At 42.0% G+C, this 18,224-nt stretch overlaps 1 protein-coding gene across 1 annotated transcript in view; it reads right to left on the bottom strand.

The window, feature by feature from the left end:
* Nucleotides 1–18,224, bottom strand: part of TCF7 (transcription factor 7) — a 118,630-nt gene that overhangs the window by 11,560 nt on the left and 88,846 nt on the right. Inside the window, exons 5-11 of the mRNA XM_044664686.1 lie at nt 17,784–17,874; nt 8,692–8,781; nt 7,334–7,447; nt 5,780–5,942; nt 5,155–5,262; nt 3,667–3,715; nt 1,362–1,457 (exon numbers count right to left, since the gene is read on the bottom strand). Coding sequence (XP_044520621.1) covers nt 1,362–1,457; nt 3,667–3,715; nt 5,155–5,262; nt 5,780–5,942; nt 7,334–7,447; nt 8,692–8,781; nt 17,784–17,874 — 711 coding nt within the window. The remainder of the gene's footprint in view (nt 1–1,361; nt 1,458–3,666; nt 3,716–5,154; nt 5,263–5,779; nt 5,943–7,333; nt 7,448–8,691; nt 8,782–17,783; nt 17,875–18,224) is intronic.

The raw sequence follows: 18,224 nt of genomic DNA, 5'->3' as shown, positions 1-18,224 counted from the left end.
AAGTCTTTTTTTCTATTTCATATTTATCACTAGTTTTCCATTGAGCTTTGATATTCAACAACCAGCTTTTCTTTGTTGGTCAAAAATGAGTTCTAAAATAGAGGGTTTCATTTTCCATCTCTTTTCCTTTCGATGAAGTTTATTAAAGTAAATCCATAAATTTATCGTAAAAATCCAGATAGTTTAAGATCCTGATCAGTGACTATATTTTGCCTCTATGCAAGGTTTTTTTTTTTTTTTTACCCTTGTACTTCGGTGTATTGTCTCATAGGTGGAAGATTGGTAAGGGTGGGCAATGGGGGTCAAGTGACTTGCCCAGGGTCACACAGCTGGGAAGTGTCTGAGGCCGGATTTGAACCTAGGACCTCCTGTCTCTAGGCCTGACTCTCACTCCACTGAGCTACCCAGCTGCCCTATGCAAGGGTTTTGATCTTTTTTTTTTTTTTTAAATTCTGTAACTTTTATCTATTCTAGAACTATACTTTCAAATCTCAGTGACATTAGTGAAGGCCAGATTTGTCTCCTCCTAAATAAGATTACTGATTCACTGTATTTTCCATATTTTGTACATCAAGATAGACATCTAAGGTGATGAATTTTTTAGCTTGCTTCTTCTTAGATATTGTCTTCCTGTTTTGCAGCTGCTATTCTTTGAAAAAAGACTTGGTAGATATTAGAGTAGTTTTCCCCTTCTCCATGTTTAACTTAAATTCCTCCTGATTAGATTTACAAGATTTTTGGTAAATAACATTTTTACCAGTTCTTGTTAGGCCAAGATCCATTATATTTCTACATTGTTATGGTCCAGAAATCCAAACTCTATTCTTAGGCATAACCTATTGATTTCTTGAAGCAGCCTTTCTCTTTAGATACCTCTACCTTTCATTGGAAGTAATGATCAAAACCTAATTTAGCCTTCAACTCTTTTAGTTTCTTACCCAGGACTTCCTAATTCCTAGCAAGCTTTCTAAGTACCTTTGGTGGTATCATTAGTTCCTACATGAATCACTAAGGGTTAGTGATAGTTCTTAAGTTTGACAAATATTGGAAAGCTCTCTGTCACATGCTTATCCACATCTAGCTGCCACTTTGACTCTTCAGCCTATAACTGCTCTTCTTGCTCTAGAAGATGACTGGGTGACCTCTTTTCTGGTGCCATATCATGGTTACTTAGAGAATAAGAAGCTATTTCCTCCTATCCAACACCCTCCTTTTTTGGGAAAAGTCACACATGTCTGTTAATTAGATTAAAAATATACATTCTTCTCTTCCTTTTCTTGTATTGCATTCTTCTACCCTCCAACCTCATGGTGGGTCAGTATTCCCCTCTGCCTCTTTGTATAATTTTTCTTTGTTTTTACCTTGCAGCCCTTCTTCTAGGCTTTCAAGGAACACTTCATTCTCCCTGGTAACCTGGAGTGTAGAGAGGCATTCCTCCAGCCCTTTCACCTTCTCCCCTAGGAGGAAGACCGACCTGAACTTAGTGTATATGTAGCTATTACTCTTTATCACCAGAAATACAAACCTAATATACATTCTTGAGAATCACTACAAAATTCCCCATGCCTTTCATACTTTTTGGAAGCCAGCTCTCCAGTCTATTTCCTTTCTTGTTCTTACTATTCTCTTATAGCTAACTCCTGTGGCAAATTGCCTCCTTGCTCTGTCTGTCCCTTTGTTTTGGGGCTCCTGACTAAGGCTGCTGCCTTTGGCAATTATCATTTCTGCTAATTCCATTGTGTAGCAGGAGCTGCCATCATCTTCCCTCTGTGTAATTGTCTTAAGCAGAGATAGAGTTTTCTGGCAAGGTTTTACCTTGCTTAAGATGCTACCTTTAGATCCTACCCTGCAGCCTTTATACTATACTTAATCATTTCTGTCATGTTTTTAGTGTATTAAAATATAACCTTATTTTAATCTATATAACCTTATTTTAATCTATTAGAATGTAAGCTCTTGGAGGGGGGTAGAGACTTCCATTTTTTTCCCCCTCTCAGCATTTAGAGCTTAGTAGGTGATTAATAAAGGCTTGTTGAATCAATTGAATTCTGTGGCAGCTATATTCAGAGTAGCAAGCAGTTCTTAACTGGGTATATGAACTTAAAAAAAAAGTATATATATCTTGATATAATGTTTCCTTTCTAATCCTATGTATTTAGTTACATTATTTTGAGAATGGGGTTAATCAATTTCACCAGAGTGCCAAAGGAGTTCCTGAGACAAAAAAGGTTAATTGCCACCCTTAGACTAGTTTTACTGTATTAGAGGTAAAGGTGTTGAGCAATAAATTCTTATTTACTACTATGGTATTAACCCTTTGTAGACCTGAAGTATCATTAACTTGGTATAACAAATCAAATTCTTTGGGTGTGTAGTAGGATAAGGTTAAGCTAGTGGAGATACCAATGTGGGATGTAGAGATCATCTTTATGATTGGTGTCCTTTCCCTGTTTATATTGGCCAAGAGACAGCCACTATAGGGGGAAGGGTGCCTTTTTTTCCATAGAAGTGGTAACATGATCAATCAGAAAGAAGACCTGTTAGCCTTTTTGAATGGTATCATTAATCATTCACTTGACCAAATCCAAACATCATGAAAATCTCGGAGGGACTTGTGAGGCACTAGTTGTTGCTCAGTCAGAATGATTATCAATACAACTATTTCAGTACAGTCATTTTTGTACAGGGGATAGATCCCACATTCAGCTATTCCACTAACTCAACAGTGAAAACTTCAGCAAAGTGTTTCCCATCTACAGGCTTTTAGTTTTTCTTGTCTGTGAAATGAAATCATAGGGCTTGATGGTCTCATAGCTAAAATCCCTTTTTGCTCTAACATCTTAGAATTCTACTGTAGAGATTAGTAAATCTGATGAACCGGCAACTGGCCTACAAGGTATGCTGTGAGATATGTCAGGAAGGACCTCTACTGCTTCTATAATACTTTTTAGTCTGTGGCTGATGCCATAAATTCTACCAATCTCTTGTTAGAAGGAAATTGTCCATCCCTTGAGGTCAAGGCATTGCTTCCTATTAAAAGGCAGATAACCCAGGGGAAGGGAGCAGATGACATTCTAAGGACCTTGATTGTTAAGACATTAGCTTATTTCTGTGAATAAGTTGATTAAGGTTTTCCCAATGAGATATTGCTCCCAGGGACTAGTTTTGGATAGGTTGGAGGATTGATAACTAGCGAGTAGACCACTAGGCACCTCATTTTGTGTGTGTGTGTGTGTATATTGTATGTGAGATCAGTGTGGAGGAAAGGGGAATTCTAGAGTGGGGAGAAGATACACTTCAACTACTTTACCATTTAACTTAAGGCTAGTCTTGCCTGTATGATGCTGTGGTCAAAATCAGCAGCAATAGTTCTATTACACATGGACTCACAAAACTTAAAAAAAAAAAGAAATTTTTTTTTTTGTTTTTACCATCTGGTAAATTCTCTCCAAGTTATGCAAACATGGAATGATTGATTCCCAAGGAATAAGAATGGGTAAGTAAATTGTTAATTCCTCTAGGCCAGTAGACTGGGAACTTAACTGCAGCCTATCTTCCATAGCACTAGGAATCTAAGACTCTCTCCCTTTTCTGGAGACCCTTTTCTCCCTCCTTTCTTTACTACCCCTTTCCCCAATCACATTGGCTGCCTGTGGGCATGCTCACCTGTGTTTGATTCTTGATGCTTTTCTCTTGACCGTCTTTTCTTCTTCCCCTGCCAGGAGAGAGGACAGAATCTTAAAATTTGATTGCTAAAGGTGTAAAGAAAGGATTGGGGCTTAGTCCTAGTAAGGTTGGGGACATATTAAACCTCCCATTAGTCATGTACCCTTCTCCCTAAATCTTACCTAGATCTAGTCTATCACAGCACTTCTGATGGAGGAAAGAAAACAGCAGCTAATGAATGCTTTTTCTATCACAGCACCTTAGTAAAGTTCTTGGAGTATGGGGTCTCCTGATACAAAGATATACAAGGCCAAAAGTTTAAAAGACATTATCTTTTTCTTTTCTACCATATTTTTTTCTTACTCTCCTATTTTTCTTTTTCTAGGTTGGACTGTACTCCAAGGGGAGCAGACCATAACCATATTGTTTAAAAGAAAACAAAACAAAGATTTTTTTAGGTACCAAAAAACTCACAGTGATAGGAATTTAGAATTTAGCTCTTGAAAGGAGCCTTTGAGATTACCTAGACCAACCTCCTCATTTTACAGAGAAGGAAACCATTTAAGAACTGGGATTCAAATCTAGGTCTTCTGATACAAATCAGAGTTCTTTCTTGCTCTAGTACACTTAATCTCATTGGGCCACAATATAAAATGTCAGACAAAATAGCTAACATAATTCTTAAGTCTGAAGGCATGTGATAATCTCACTGGTCTAAATCAGATGTGCAAAATTATATTCACTTCTCTAAGTGCCTTGTTTTAGGGACATTGAAACCTGAATGGCAGGAGCCCAGATATACCAAACAATGGGAGGATGAATTGGGAGGAATATTTAATCTGACCAGAGAAAAAGACCTTGGTGGGTGGTAGTGGTGGTGGTGGTGAAGGGTGGGTAGGGGATTGAATTTGTTCTGGTTGTCTCCAGAAGGTAGAATTAGGAACAGTGAGTGGATAGAAGTTTGCAGGGAGAGTAAGCAAAAAACTTCCATCGGAGTTATCTGATAGTGGTATGGACTACACTGGAAGGTGCAAGTTCTCTATTTCTGAAATTCTTTTAAGTAGAAGTTGAATGGCTACTTATCGATGATGATTTGTAGGACAGGATTCTTATTTTGAGTAAGGATTAGATTAGATGAACTCTAAATTCTCTTCTAAGTCTCTGTGCTATACTTTCATGTTACTCACCTATGCCTCTTAAAGAAGGCTATGGTGCAGGGCTTTCCCTTACTGTCTTTTTCTAAATATCTTTCTAGGTTAGTGTTATACACTCTCATCTCTCATCTGACTGTCAACAATCTCCTCCTGCCCTTCTAGGCTGCATTTGATTTCTCTGTTCTGGACAGTTGTCTTTCTGCTATCTCTATTCTCTCCCTTTGTTTTTCTATCTATCATTGAATATTAAGAAGAGAGAAGTCATACACCCTTCTCCACAAGAACTCGGATGAATTCTACATCTACCACAAGGTCTTCAGTCCAACACACTCACATAATTGTCTCGGGCTGACCAGCCAGGATAGAGCTGCATATGGAGTTGCCGTTCCTTTCGGGCCAGTTCGTAATACTTGGCTTGTTCTTCTCGAGATAGCGCATGCCACTGAAATGGAACATGGGTGTTTACAGTGATTATTTGGGCCCAGCCAACTTCACCCTGAAGGTCTGACCTTCCTTAGGCCCATCTCATTAGGAGGGCTCCTTTATATTTTCCTGGCTCTTTTTAGACTTCCCATCACCTTATACTTCTGGTCATCACTTCATCTGTTCTTATGGTGTAAGGGCGACAAGAGACTGTTCACCACTTACGAATCTCTAGATGGGAGATCATCACCTGTCCTCCAAGGTCATGCCCAAAGAGGGAGGACAAAGACTGACCCAGATACAGAGTAATAAAGAAAGGAAAGACAATCTGCAAAAGATAATTTAAAAAAACAACCCAAAAAACAACAAACCACATGGAAGGGGCAGTGAGAAAGATGGAGCAAGCCTGGGGTAGGGTAGCTAGAATAGAGTGCACATTCTAAAGGTTCCCCATCTGTTCCCCCTTAATGATTTATCTCTCCTTTCCCCTCAGGTGCCCAAAACCCTCCTGATTCAAGGCGTAGTCTAGCTCTTACCCTTCTCCCTAGGATCTGGTTAATAGCTGCACTCTCCTTGAGTGTGCATTCTGCAATGACCTTGGCCCGCATTTCCTTCATGTACAGCATGAATGCATTCAAGGGCTTTTTAATAGTTGGCTTCTTAGCTTCTTTATCCTGCTTGGCTTCTGATGGAGGTTTCCTGGCAGAGGCCAGGGTGGGTGGGTAGAAAGAATTGAATAAAGATAGCATGAGGGGGATAAATAGCATCATGGCACTTAAATTACCACCCCTCCCAACCCTACTCCTGAGCAAACTGCCATAAAGAACTAACCCATTAGGAGCTGAAAGATCGCCGGATTTTAGTTTACTCACTGTGAAATGGGAAATATTATTCCCTTTTCAGGGAATATTATAAGGACAAATAGAAGAATATCCAAGAGGGGCTCTAAATCTAAGGTAGACCTATTATTGTTGTTGAACCTTATATTGTACAGTAGATTTTGAAAATGTGCATTTAAATAGGATTTTTATAAATCAAGTCCTATTTGAAAACTCATGAAGATGACAGTAGCTATTGTTTACAGGAATACTTTTGGGAGGTGAAGAGTTTCTTTGTAAAGTGAATCATCACCCCCCAATTTATTGTTTGTGAGATAAAGATGTATGTGGCAATATTTGCTCCTCTAGCCCAGAAAAGGGGCAGCATCTGGCCTAAAATCACACAACAAGTCAGGGGTATGTAGCCTATCCTTAGAGCTAGAAAGAAGTCACTTTAGATTAAACTGAAGATTCAGCTGGAGGTAAAGTGGGTTAATGCTGCATGCATCCCTGATCTCTATCTGGGCCAAAATCTTGACTGGCCTGGCTCTCATCTTGTCTCATCAGATTTGGGTACATACCCTGAAACCCCAAGGCCAGACATACATATATATAACCCTTACCTTCTGTCTTAAATACTTGGTATTGCTTCTAAGGCAGGAAAGTGGTAAGGGCTAGTCAATGGTGGGGGTTAAGTGAGTCAGCCTAGGGTCACACAGCTAGGAAGGCATCGGAGGTTAGATTTGAACCCAGGACCTCCTATCTCTAGGCCTGGCTCTCAATCCACTGAACTACCCAGATGCCCGATGCCCCCTGAGAAGCCAGACATATTAACAAGGTTCCAGGCAGGCTTACATAGATCCCTCGATAGGAAATCCCCTATAGGAAAGTGAGCTGCTGAAAAGTCAGGGAGTACTCTGAAGACCACCATCTGAGGACTCATGCTTGGGAGTATCTTGGATCTATATTTCTCACAGCATGGTTCTAGTCATCCTCATTGTAAAAGGAGAAACCAGGGCTTAGAAGGGAGAAAGGGATATTATGGGTTAGTGACAAAACTAATGACACATTTCTATAGGTATCTAAAGTTTACAAAATGCTTTCTTCAAAACTATTTTGTTATGTGTAAATTGTGAGTTCAGACACAAAAACAATTTGCCAAGTTACATAGCAAGGAAATGGTAAGAGCAATGATTTGAACTCAGGTCTCTTCCAGTTCTGAATCGAGGATTGCAATCTCTTCCCCCCAATCTTTGCTCCCAGCTCACTCACAGGCCCCGGTCATAGTGCTGCAGCTCCTGCTTTCCTGAGTGGGGCACAATGGCTGGGTGGGGAATGCCAGTGGTGTGCATACCTGAGCTCAGCATCAGAGATGGATGGGTGAACCTGGGGAAGGAGCAGAGAGAAGAGAGAGAGAATCACTGACTGCTGGCACCTCCAGCCCTGGGCACTCACTGGGTTTATTGAATCAGGAGGCACGAGGAGAGGGGGAAATGGCAGGGAGAGGAGGCTATAAGTGAGACATACACACTCCTAAACAACTCTGAGCATAAACTCATGACCACCTGGTACACATACATATGCACCTATGAGGAATCAATGCTCATAAACTTAAATGACTTGCTCAGTATCATACCTATGGTAATTGGCAGAATCAGCATTTGAACCCATGTTCCCAGACTACAGATTCACCAGTCCACTTTTGGAGCACTCTGCTCTTCACACAGTTCCAATTTAAGCTGAACAAAATACTTTTTTTCTCCCAGGCCTGGAAGGTGGATAGTGCAGGTATCTCCATTTTACAGACTCAGGTTAAATGACTTGGTTGCTATCATACAACATTTTTAGTGATTAAGGCTTAAGTTCCACTTCCTTGTTTCCTTATAAGAAGTTACACTGCATCGTGGTATTTGGGGGCTGAGTATCAGTATTGATCAGTATTGGTGTGTTTGGTGCCTTGGGGGCAGAGAAGGCTCAATTTCTGCTGAACTAGGCCTAGAAGTCAAAAGCATTGAGGTGGGAGACCTGGGAAGGAAGCCAGCAATCATCCTGCCTGATGCTGCCTGAGGGGTAAGTAACTCTGCCAAGATTTGGCTTCTCCCTTCCACTAGAGTAAAATGGAGCAGAAGCAGGAGCTAAGCATGTATACACAAGAGCTGATGCGCACACACAGATGCGTGCATATGATTGGAGGCTAGCACATACAATGGAGACAGAAGTTTGGGCTTCTTCCCCCTTCCATAGGAGGTGGAGTAGGACTAGTTTTACAAAAGTGAAGCCCATGATACAGGGCCTAGTTCACTCCCTTCTGCTTGTGTCCACTCTGGGATAGGCCAGAGACTCTGACACATCTACATCCACCTTGGGATCTGTGCCTGAGCTGACCCAGTTTCCCCTGGGGGTCGAATAGGGGTAGTAATGCTCCTTAGTTGGGAAGATGGAATGGAAAGGCTAGACAGACATAACACTGCAAGCTAAAGTCTGCTCCTGAGGCAGACAGACAAATGGACAGACAGGGCAAGGTCCTTTCCACCACCCCTATGCCAGCACTGGCAGGACAGCACATGGAGAAAGCTGAAGGGGCCTGGCTGAGCCACCTTGAACACATGGAACCAATGGCCCATACTCACCTAGGGTAAGGTGCCCCCGGGGAGACTGCAGTCGAAAAGTGCTGTCTATATCCACAGGAAGGGGAGAGGGGATAGAGAGGTGGGCTCGCCCTGTGATCAGGGAAGAGAGAGAGTTGAGCAGCTGCTCTGGCTCTGCTGAGATTGGGCAGAATGGGCAAGAGGAAGCTGGCTTAAAATGTATAGCAAGGACAGTGAAAGGCTAGACATTTGGGAAGGGTTTCCAAGGGATGCCAGGGAGACACATTCCTTCTAAGAACATTCTGTATCAGAATCTCAGAGCCAGATGGAAAGTCAGAGGCTCAACTTCTAGTTCAACTTCTCCTAGTCAGGAATTCCGTGCCCCCCTCTCCCCCCCAAGACTCCTTCAGGGAAATTGAGTAGGAGCAGACCACTGGTATCAGAATTTATAGTCTAGGGGTTAAAGAGGAGATTGCATTCAGTTGTTCATTCAAGTAAGTGCTAGGTGTTGGGGGAGATTCAAAATTGAGATAAGACAGTCCCTGCCTCTACAGAATCTTGCTGTGTAGAAGAGGGTAAGATATAATTAGGATATATAGTAGTATGCAAAAAAGTTATGTGGGATTTGAGGGAATCTTAGGTTTTAGCGCTAGAAAGTGGGAAGTCAAAGGGTGGGAGAGAAGAAATAATAGGTTTAGGAAACTGAGAAGACACAAACATTCCTCAGGGATAAGGGGAAGTATACAGTATGATTTGGAACATAAAGTCAGTTGGATGGGAGTATAAGAGGTAAGTTGGCGTCAAACTATAGGATATTGAATGCTAGGCAAAGTTTGGATGTTTTTTGATGGTCAATATTTTTTCAGCTGATGAGTAAACATAACTGGATCTCTGAAAATGAAAGATTAGGAATGATGTGAAGGATGAGTTGGTTGGGGCTGGAATAGGGAAAGAGATGAGAGAGAGAAGCCAGAGGAATTATCAAGAAGTTTTTGTTGTTTAGTCACATCTAACTTTTTGTCACTCCATTTGGGGTTCTTTTGGCAAAGATTCCGGAGTGGTTTGCTTTTTCCTTCTTGCTCATTTTGCAGATGAGGAAACTGGGGCAAACTAGGGTGAAATGACTTGTTCAGAATCACAGTAAGGATCTAAGGCTGGATTTGAACTTGGGAAGAGGAGTCTTCTGACTCTAGGACCAGCACTACCTAGCTGTGCCTCAGGACACCAGTAATAAATGCAGGCAGCTAGATGACTCAGTGGATGGAGTGCCAGTGTGGAGTCAGGAAGACCTAAGTTTAAATGTGACCCAGGCACTAACATGAGGAAGTCATTTAACTTCTGCCTTAATTAACCCACTGGAAAATGAAATGGCAAACTACTCCAGTATTTTCACCAAGAAAAGCCCATGGACAGTATGCATGAGTTTATGGAAAAGTCAGACACAATTGAAAAAACAGATGGGTAGAGAAGAGAGAAGATGGCATAAAAGATGATGCTGAGAGGAATCAACAGGATGGGCAACCCAAACCAAATGAAAGCCGAGAAAAAATCCTCAAGCTTTGAATATAAGATAACGGATGGTATGGCACATACTTAACAACTAATAGGAGAATTCCACTTCAGAAGACACCCCCTCACACATATAATCCCATTGTCCCACTGATGAATAGATAGCCTTATTGTTTGACCAGCTAGTGCTGAAGATGGGAAATGTAGGTGTAGTCCAGACCTTTCTGATGGTTTTGCTACAGTTTTTTTAAGTTTCTCTTGTATTCTTTGATATATTAGGGATGGGGTCTCTAGAAGGAGGGGGAAAGGAAGGTATACATTTGGAAATGTAGGTTATATAAAAATTACCAACAACAATATACATTTATTTTAAATAAAATATTTTTTAAAATGTAAAGACCTTGCAGGCTGGGAGAGGGGCTAATATAGTCAGCTATCTAGTATTTATGAAATGCCTACTACGTGTCAGATACTGTGCTAAACACTGGGGATTCAAAGAAACATACATTCACACTCCAAACCTAGTCCCTGTTCTCAAGTCTAAATAGGGGAGAAAAGATGCCCCTCCAAAAAATATGTACAAGTTATACACAGGATAAACTATGGGATAATCTCAGAGGGAAAACAAAACACTAAGCTGAAGGAGGATTGTTTCCCTTCACCACAAGGGGACAGCAAAGGCCAAAGTTGACAATCAAAACTCAATTACAAGTTGGAGATTCCTTTGTGAGTAGCATACTGTCAGAGTGGGAGGTGCCTACTGATGATAAAGAGTTGAAAGGATTTTAGAGATCATCTACCCAACTCCCAGCCCCTTCATTTTGTAAAGAAATTTAGGCCCAGAGATTATAGGATAAGGGGCAGATGTAGAATTCACCAAGGATCCAGGCTTTTCTCATTATATGTGCCTGGGAGAGCCAAGTTCCCTTTTCATTACTAGCTCTGTCTTCCCCTATCATTCCCAGGAAATACTCCCAGGAGAGATACAGAGAAACACCACTTTGAACAATGGCAATGCCCTTTCTTAGGCCGTGGATAACTGGAAAAACCCTTATCCCTTGATATCATATGACATGAATGGCCCTATGGGCCCTTGCCCAAAATACTTCCTATGATGCCTATAAGGACACACTTTGGGGTCAGCATATCTCTTCCTCTCCAGGCTTCTCTGTTCAAATGTGAATCCCTAGCATACAAACACCCCCCCCCCCTCACCCCCCGCCATTAGTTTCCATCTTTGCTTACTTTTCCTAAGAATGATTTTTCCTTTCTGACAGAAGAAGCTGATTGGGGGTTGGGGGTGGAGGTAAAGAAGGCAGGAGCTAGTATATAAAATCATAGATTTAAAAAATCTGTAATGGGTTTTAGACCACTTAAACCATTTGCTTTTTTACACAGGGGTAAACGTAAACCTCAAGAGAAGTGATTTTCTCAAGGTCACATATGCTAAAGGAGTAACAGCTGAGATTTGGATACAGATCCAGACTTCAAATCCAGTGCTTTTTTTCACTGCCATACTTGGAAGGCAGAGTTCAGGACAGGAAACTGGGAAGGAGGGAGAATGAAGGGAGGGTAAAAGAAAGAAGAGTTGGGTCATATAAACTTCCCAAACTTGGGCTGGTGCTACTTTCACCAATATTACCAATATAGGATTGCAATGGGAGTAAGCCCCTTGTAGGAAAACAGGTTGTACCTAATTATATATATACACACACACACACACACACACACACACACTATAATGGACATACTACAATACTTAATTACTGTGTGACCATGGCCAAATTCTTAACCTCTTAAGGCCTCAGTTTCCTCATATATAAAACAAATGAATTGGTCTAGATGGCTTTGATGTCTCTTCCAGCTCTAAAACTTTTAAGTATCCAGGAAGGGATTCTTTTGTGTCTGTGTGGAATGGGAGGCAGCAATCACTAGATATTAGATTTTTCTTTCTGAGGCCACACTGTTCCAAGCCCAACCTTCCCTGGAAGAGCATCCCGGGAAACCAGATTGGGGAGAATTGACTGGATCCTGTAGCCTGGATGGGTCCTAGGCTCTGCTATGTGATTTTAGGGTGGGGTTCTGGAGAGGCTGCCCATCATTCTGAGTGGTCCAAAGAGGTGTGTGTATGTGTGGTGTGGTGGCAAATAAACCACATCCTCTGTATTTCAGGATAGAACCAAATAAATTTGCTCTTCTGACCCAGATTTTGATATGTATCATAAAAGGTCCCTCTGTGAAGTAAAGGACTGGGTCCTGAAGTCAAGAAGACCTTGGGAAATTTAGGAAAAGAATGCTCCCAGCTATGGGAGGAAAATGGTTAAGGAATAAAATCTTACAATAGTAACAACCTAAAATTTGCTAAGCTCAGATTGATTCTAGGAGCCCTTGAATTCAAAGGATCACAGATTTCGAGAGGCCATCTAATCTAAGGCCCAAATTTTACAGATAATGAAACCAAAGACCAGGAGAAAACTTAAAACTCAAAAAGAACTTGCCTAAGGTCCCATAGGTCTGTTTCAGGGAAAAGATTCAAATTCAGATTCTCCAATTTAAATGCTTTACACTACAGATTCCGATTACAGCTCTTCCTCAGTGTTGCGGGATCTAGGAAGTGAGTTTTGGGATTCCACACCTCATGTCAAACCCTCAAAACAAGGGGATTCTTTACTTTATCACCCCCAACTGGTCGGAGGGTGAAACATCCAAGAATTCTGTAGGAATTCTACCTCCCATCCTTATCTTGGAATAGGACCTAGTACAGTCTGAGGGGAAACTTGGAGATACTAGAGCTAAGTTGGAGAGAGTAGTGTTACCCACCTCAGCCAGCAGCAGCCTCTTTACTCTTTGGGAATTCTATTGAAGCTAAGAGCTTGAAAGCCTTTTCCTTTAAGGACACTTTCCTTGAAGATTTCAAGTTCTTGACCAACCTTTATAACTAGAGCTCTTGCAAATGAAGAACAGAACAGTTACAACCAATTCCCAGAGAAGTAAAGGAACTTGGCAGATATCATCAAGCAATAGGAAAGAAATGGAGTGTACTTAAGTTTCTATTCATTTTGGAATCATTACCATTTTAAAGATTTAGAAACTGAGGATAGAGGAAGTTATACTTGACCAGGTCTATTCAGTTTTGGAACAGGGACTTAACCCTGATCTTCTGAACACCACCGTTTTTCACCACATCACTGTGGCTCTCTAAAATATTGTTAAAAGGCCACAGAAGCCTAGGAACCAGAAGCAAGACTTGCTTCTTCTATCTCCTATTTTGTCCCTTTCTCTGGATACATGCACTTATGTCCCACTAGGACTCATTGGAAAATTGGATTGTGATTTCCAGAGTTTGCCAAAGGAACTTGTAAACAGAGTAAGACTTTTAAAATGGTCACAGAACATACATTTTTGGATGTGGCCAATGAGACAATTTGCTTTGTTTAATAATACATATTCGTTCTGAGAGTTTTTTCTTTCCTTGTTGGTTTGAACCTGGTTGGTTGGATGGGTGGATGTGAAGAAATAAAAGGGAGATAAAATAAATGCTTGTTGATTGAAAATAATAAGTTTTAAAAAAAGAATGTGCATTCCTTGAAGGTAGGGATTTTCATTCTTTGTATTTGTATCCTCAGAGCTTAATAAATGCTTATTAATTGGTTGGGGGAAAGGTCATAGAAGAATTCACAGTTGTTCTCCAGCCAGGGAACTCCCATATGCAGGGGAAAATTCTTGACCTGGTCAAGTTGGGTTCCTAGTGGAAAAGGAAGGTGAGCTGGGGTAGAGGCAGTTGTGGTTTCTTGGGAAACATTTGGTTGCAGCCTGGCCATTCCCCCTTCTCACCCTAGCTCCAGATCTTTTTGTACCCACTGAGGACTATTCAAAATGGAATAGAATAAAACCAAATTCAATTCCCATAAGGAGTTATTTCCAGAAATGACTGAAAAGTAAAACCAAAAATACATTAATAAAATTTTATTAAAATTTTCTAAAGAAGCTTTCACAAATCTCCCGGCTGAGTTAACAACCCTTGGGGGGGGGAGGGGGGAGAAGTCTCATAAGAGGATAAAAGCCATTTTCCTCCTTTTTCCTCCTCCAGAACCTTAGAAATACCAAAAAGCTTCCTTTTCCAGGATAATTTGGGATGCACTAGGCAGTAGAAGGGGACAATAACAGGTAGGCATTTAAGAATCCAGAATCCCCTGTTATAGCGAGGTTGAGGATCCCTAGGTACAGAGATGTATTTACAACCTTTCAGAGCAATTTAGCCCATCACAGTATTTATAGACAAAAGCTACATTTCCCCCCCCCCCCCTTTGAAGCTCCACATTTGGGTTTCCTTTGGATGAATAAATCTTTGGCTAGAATTAATCTCGAAGTGATATTCCTCACTCCTGAGGCCTGGCTCTCATCCATTCCCAGCCTCCCCAGCCCAGAAGGGTTTCTCACCCTCAGAGGATCAAAGGAGAAGAAAAAGGGGAAAACTAATAAGGCTTCTCCCTGGCCTGGTCTGCCTCTTCCAGGGCCCCTGGGCTGAGGGAGTAGGGAGTAGGAGCCTGGAGCCTGAAGCTCTGAGCCACCTCTATTGAGCCACCTCCACTGTCACACTCCACAGATCACAGCTCCAAGCTTTGTCCATCCCTCCCCATTCCTCAGGAACAAAGAGAGCCTGGAGCCAGCTGCCTGTCCTGCTTTGTTGCTTAAGTCGTAGTTGAGCTGGGGCTGACCAGGGTGTGGAAATGGTGACCCTGCCCAGCACAGCAGCCTGTCTGGGTCAGGGACACTGAGGGTCAGAACCATGAGGCAATAACACTTTTCAGAGGGTAGCTGTGCCAGCTGGGGTGTGGGAGGGCTTGGCTTAGGGCCCAACTGTAAGGAGAGCTTCTAAGAAGGCCTTAGGCTTGGGAAATGGGGGAATGTGCTTCAGACCCCGGATGTGTTCTCTATAAATCAACCCTGTCAGTGAGGGGAACCCTGGAGATGAGCCTTGAATAAGGAAAGGGGTTTGGAGTGTTTGGGCAAGAGGTTGAGCATACTATACAGCAATGAGGGCTGGGAGGAGACCAGGTGCTGTGACAAATTAGGGAGCTGAACTGGTCTGAGCACTAGACCAATGTGAATGGACACACAGGCACCATTGATTTAGAGCTGAAAGAATTTCTAATTGTACTCCAACTTGCTCATCTAAGGTCCAAAGAATCAAAGAAACTTGCCCAAAGTAACACAGCCAAGAAGGTTAGCGAAGGACGGGTAAGGTAATTGGAGAAAGGCTCTGTTGGCCTCTTGGGTTAGCTTAGTGATCATGGGATCCTATTCCAAGGCTTTATCATTCTTCAGGTCATTTCCTCCTAGTGGCCAGCAGAGTCCTTTAGGGAAATCAGAGTGGATCAGGAACTGGTGGAAGTGAAGATGGAGGGGCAACCCACTGTCTGGTGTACTCAAGGCCTCCCTTTCATTCTAAAACTCAGGCCAGTTATGTAATCAAGCATTCATATAGAATCCACAGAACTGAGGTCAGGGTTCTACAAGGGCTTGTTCCCTCCTTTGTCCTTAGGCTGCAAGTTCTGGCCCCCTTACCTCCAGGTCTAGTTATTTCCTAAGGTCAGCTCTAGTCCTATTTCCTCCAGGAAGTCTTCATTGACTACTCCAGTTTTTACAAAGTTTTCTCACCTCTCTTTATTGCTTCACCACTGACAAATCCTGTTAATTTTTCATGTGTGAGTCCTTTACACCCAGAGAAATGTGATCAGAGGACAAGGAACAAGACTTACTCAGCATCAGCAGCAAAGCGCAAATCCTTTCATATGGTAGGTCCTTACTCAGAAAATATTTGATTGACTAACACCTATCACTGTCAGTTAGGAAGTCATGTTCTTCCTTTTTCTGGTCATAATCTCCTGCTTTCAGATAAGTCATAGGATCAGATTAGGAACGAGGGACCTCAGAGTTCACTTGTCCAATCCTCTTCATTTTACAGATGAAGAAACTGAGGCCCAGAGAGGTAAAGTGAGTTCCAAGGTTTCTAAGGAAGGATTTAAGCCCAGGTCTTCTTGACTCTTAAGTCTGACACCCAATCTACTATGCCATGTTGCTCTTTCTTTTCAGGTCATTTCCCCCAATCTTATAAAGGAATGAATGGAAGGAAACAAACATGTATTAAGCATCTGTAAGGCACTATGCAATCTTCACAACAACCTTGGCAGAATGATGCTGTTATGATCCCCATTTTATAATTGAGGAAACTGAAGCAGATAGCAGTCAGATGACTTGTCCAAGTGTCTGAGGCCAGATTTGAACTCAGGTCTTTTCTGACTCCAGGCCATCTAGGTGCCTCAGCATTCTAATTTCTGTAGCCAACTAATCCCCTGTTTGTACAGGTACTTCTAAAGTGTTTCCATTCCCCTTTCACCCCACATGTTTTTTTCCTGAATATCCTCCCAGCTTCTGATTCCTTTACCCAGAAAGGAATCCAAATCAACTCCATCATCTTCTCTAAAGACTGGATATGTTAGAGAAACGTGGAGTTCTCCCACCTTCCAGGTTCACTCTAACAGAGAAAGTCTTGTCCCCTACCTCCTATAACCACCTTCAACTTCTTCTGCATCCCCTAGATACTAGAGCATCTCAGGAAGAAAAAGATGGGAAAGTAAATCTGCTTCAAGTCCACTTGCCTTGTCATCCCCATTGCAGTGACCTCATATTGCACACAGTTCATACTTCTTCATGCATTTCTTTGTTCACATGTTTATGTTCTGTTTCTCACATTCAACTCTCAACTACCCCAGGACTGACAAAAAACAAGATAGCCTCCTAATTTAATTTTTTTTCCTCAACAGATTTATGGATAAATACTTTATATCTGAAGGGATGGCTGCCCTGAAGCCATTTAATCCATCCATTAGTATTGACCATGGTAACCCAAAGCTTACTTTCTGGCAAGCTTAGCTCCAAGATCTTTGCCCTGCCTCAGTGTCAGCCAATCCTCCCCATCTCTCCTCTCTTGCGGGAGGTTACCAGAATTGGCCCACCTTGCCTTATTTTCCCAAAGGCTCTAGGTTCACCACAGCGAGGCCGTGGTGGTTTAGTGGAAAGAGGAAAAGATATTTTCCCAGAGAATATCGAGGCCCTAGAGAGTGAGAGAACAAAATGGTGACTGGTCAGCTCCAGCTACTTCAAAAGTTAAACAAAACCTTTAACTATCCCCCATATGAAATAAGATCAAGGATGGGAAGAGAGCCAGTGGGGTCACACCTTTCATTTTTCATCAGCCCTAGAGGGAGGACTGATGCTTTGGAAGTCCCATGAGTAGCATATGACTCCTCTGGAGTCTCCTTGCAGAAATTAGGGTACCTTTATGGTTTTAAATATAATTTCCCCCAAGACTGGTGCTGGGCAACCTGCTGTGCCAGATTATGAGACCGAGAGAAACAGAATGTTACTTTTCTTGGTAAAAGGAGATGGCTAAAGGACCAGTGGGGAAATTGAGGTTTTCTTGCAGCAGGAGCAGCACTAAACTGCACTGAAGTGCTGGCTGATTCAGCCAGGATCTTGGCTCTTTGACTCAATACTCAGCCTGTGGGCGTTAGGTCATATGCCCTAGTTGGTCAGAAACAGTAATAACCAGCAACACTCACCAGCCCATAGTGTGGGAAATCTGTCCAACACCACTTGGAGATAAAGAGTAGAAACTGGAGATGTCAGTGGTCTGTAGTGGGCGGTGAACACCTGGATGGAGAGGCAAGATAGATTAGAGGTCTGAAGCAGAGAAGAGGCTGAGGAAGACTTGGAATGGGGAATTCTCATCCATGCCATGTCTCTATTTGGTCTAGAGGGAAGAGCTGTGCCATAGGGAAGAAGACCCAGATTAGAAGTCAGAATTGTGTTCTCTTGCTGGGCCTTCCTTGAGAAAGTCCCTTTACTCTTTTGAGTCTCAGTGTTACATAGAAGATGGAGATAATTTCTTCCCTGTCTCCCTCAAAGGGTTGTTGTAGGACCAAATGAGATAATGGATGTAAAAGGACTTCTATGAGATTCCGAGTCCAGCATGTACCCTCAGTGAAGGCTGGTTAGGTACT

The sequence above is a fragment of the Gracilinanus agilis genome, chromosome 2, assembly GCF_016433145.1.
Source record: "Gracilinanus agilis isolate LMUSP501 chromosome 2, AgileGrace, whole genome shotgun sequence".
Lineage (NCBI taxonomy): Eukaryota > Metazoa > Chordata > Mammalia > Didelphimorphia > Didelphidae > Gracilinanus > Gracilinanus agilis.
Note: the sequence above shows the minus strand (reverse complement) of the source record. Positions and strands in the feature narration are given on the sequence as shown.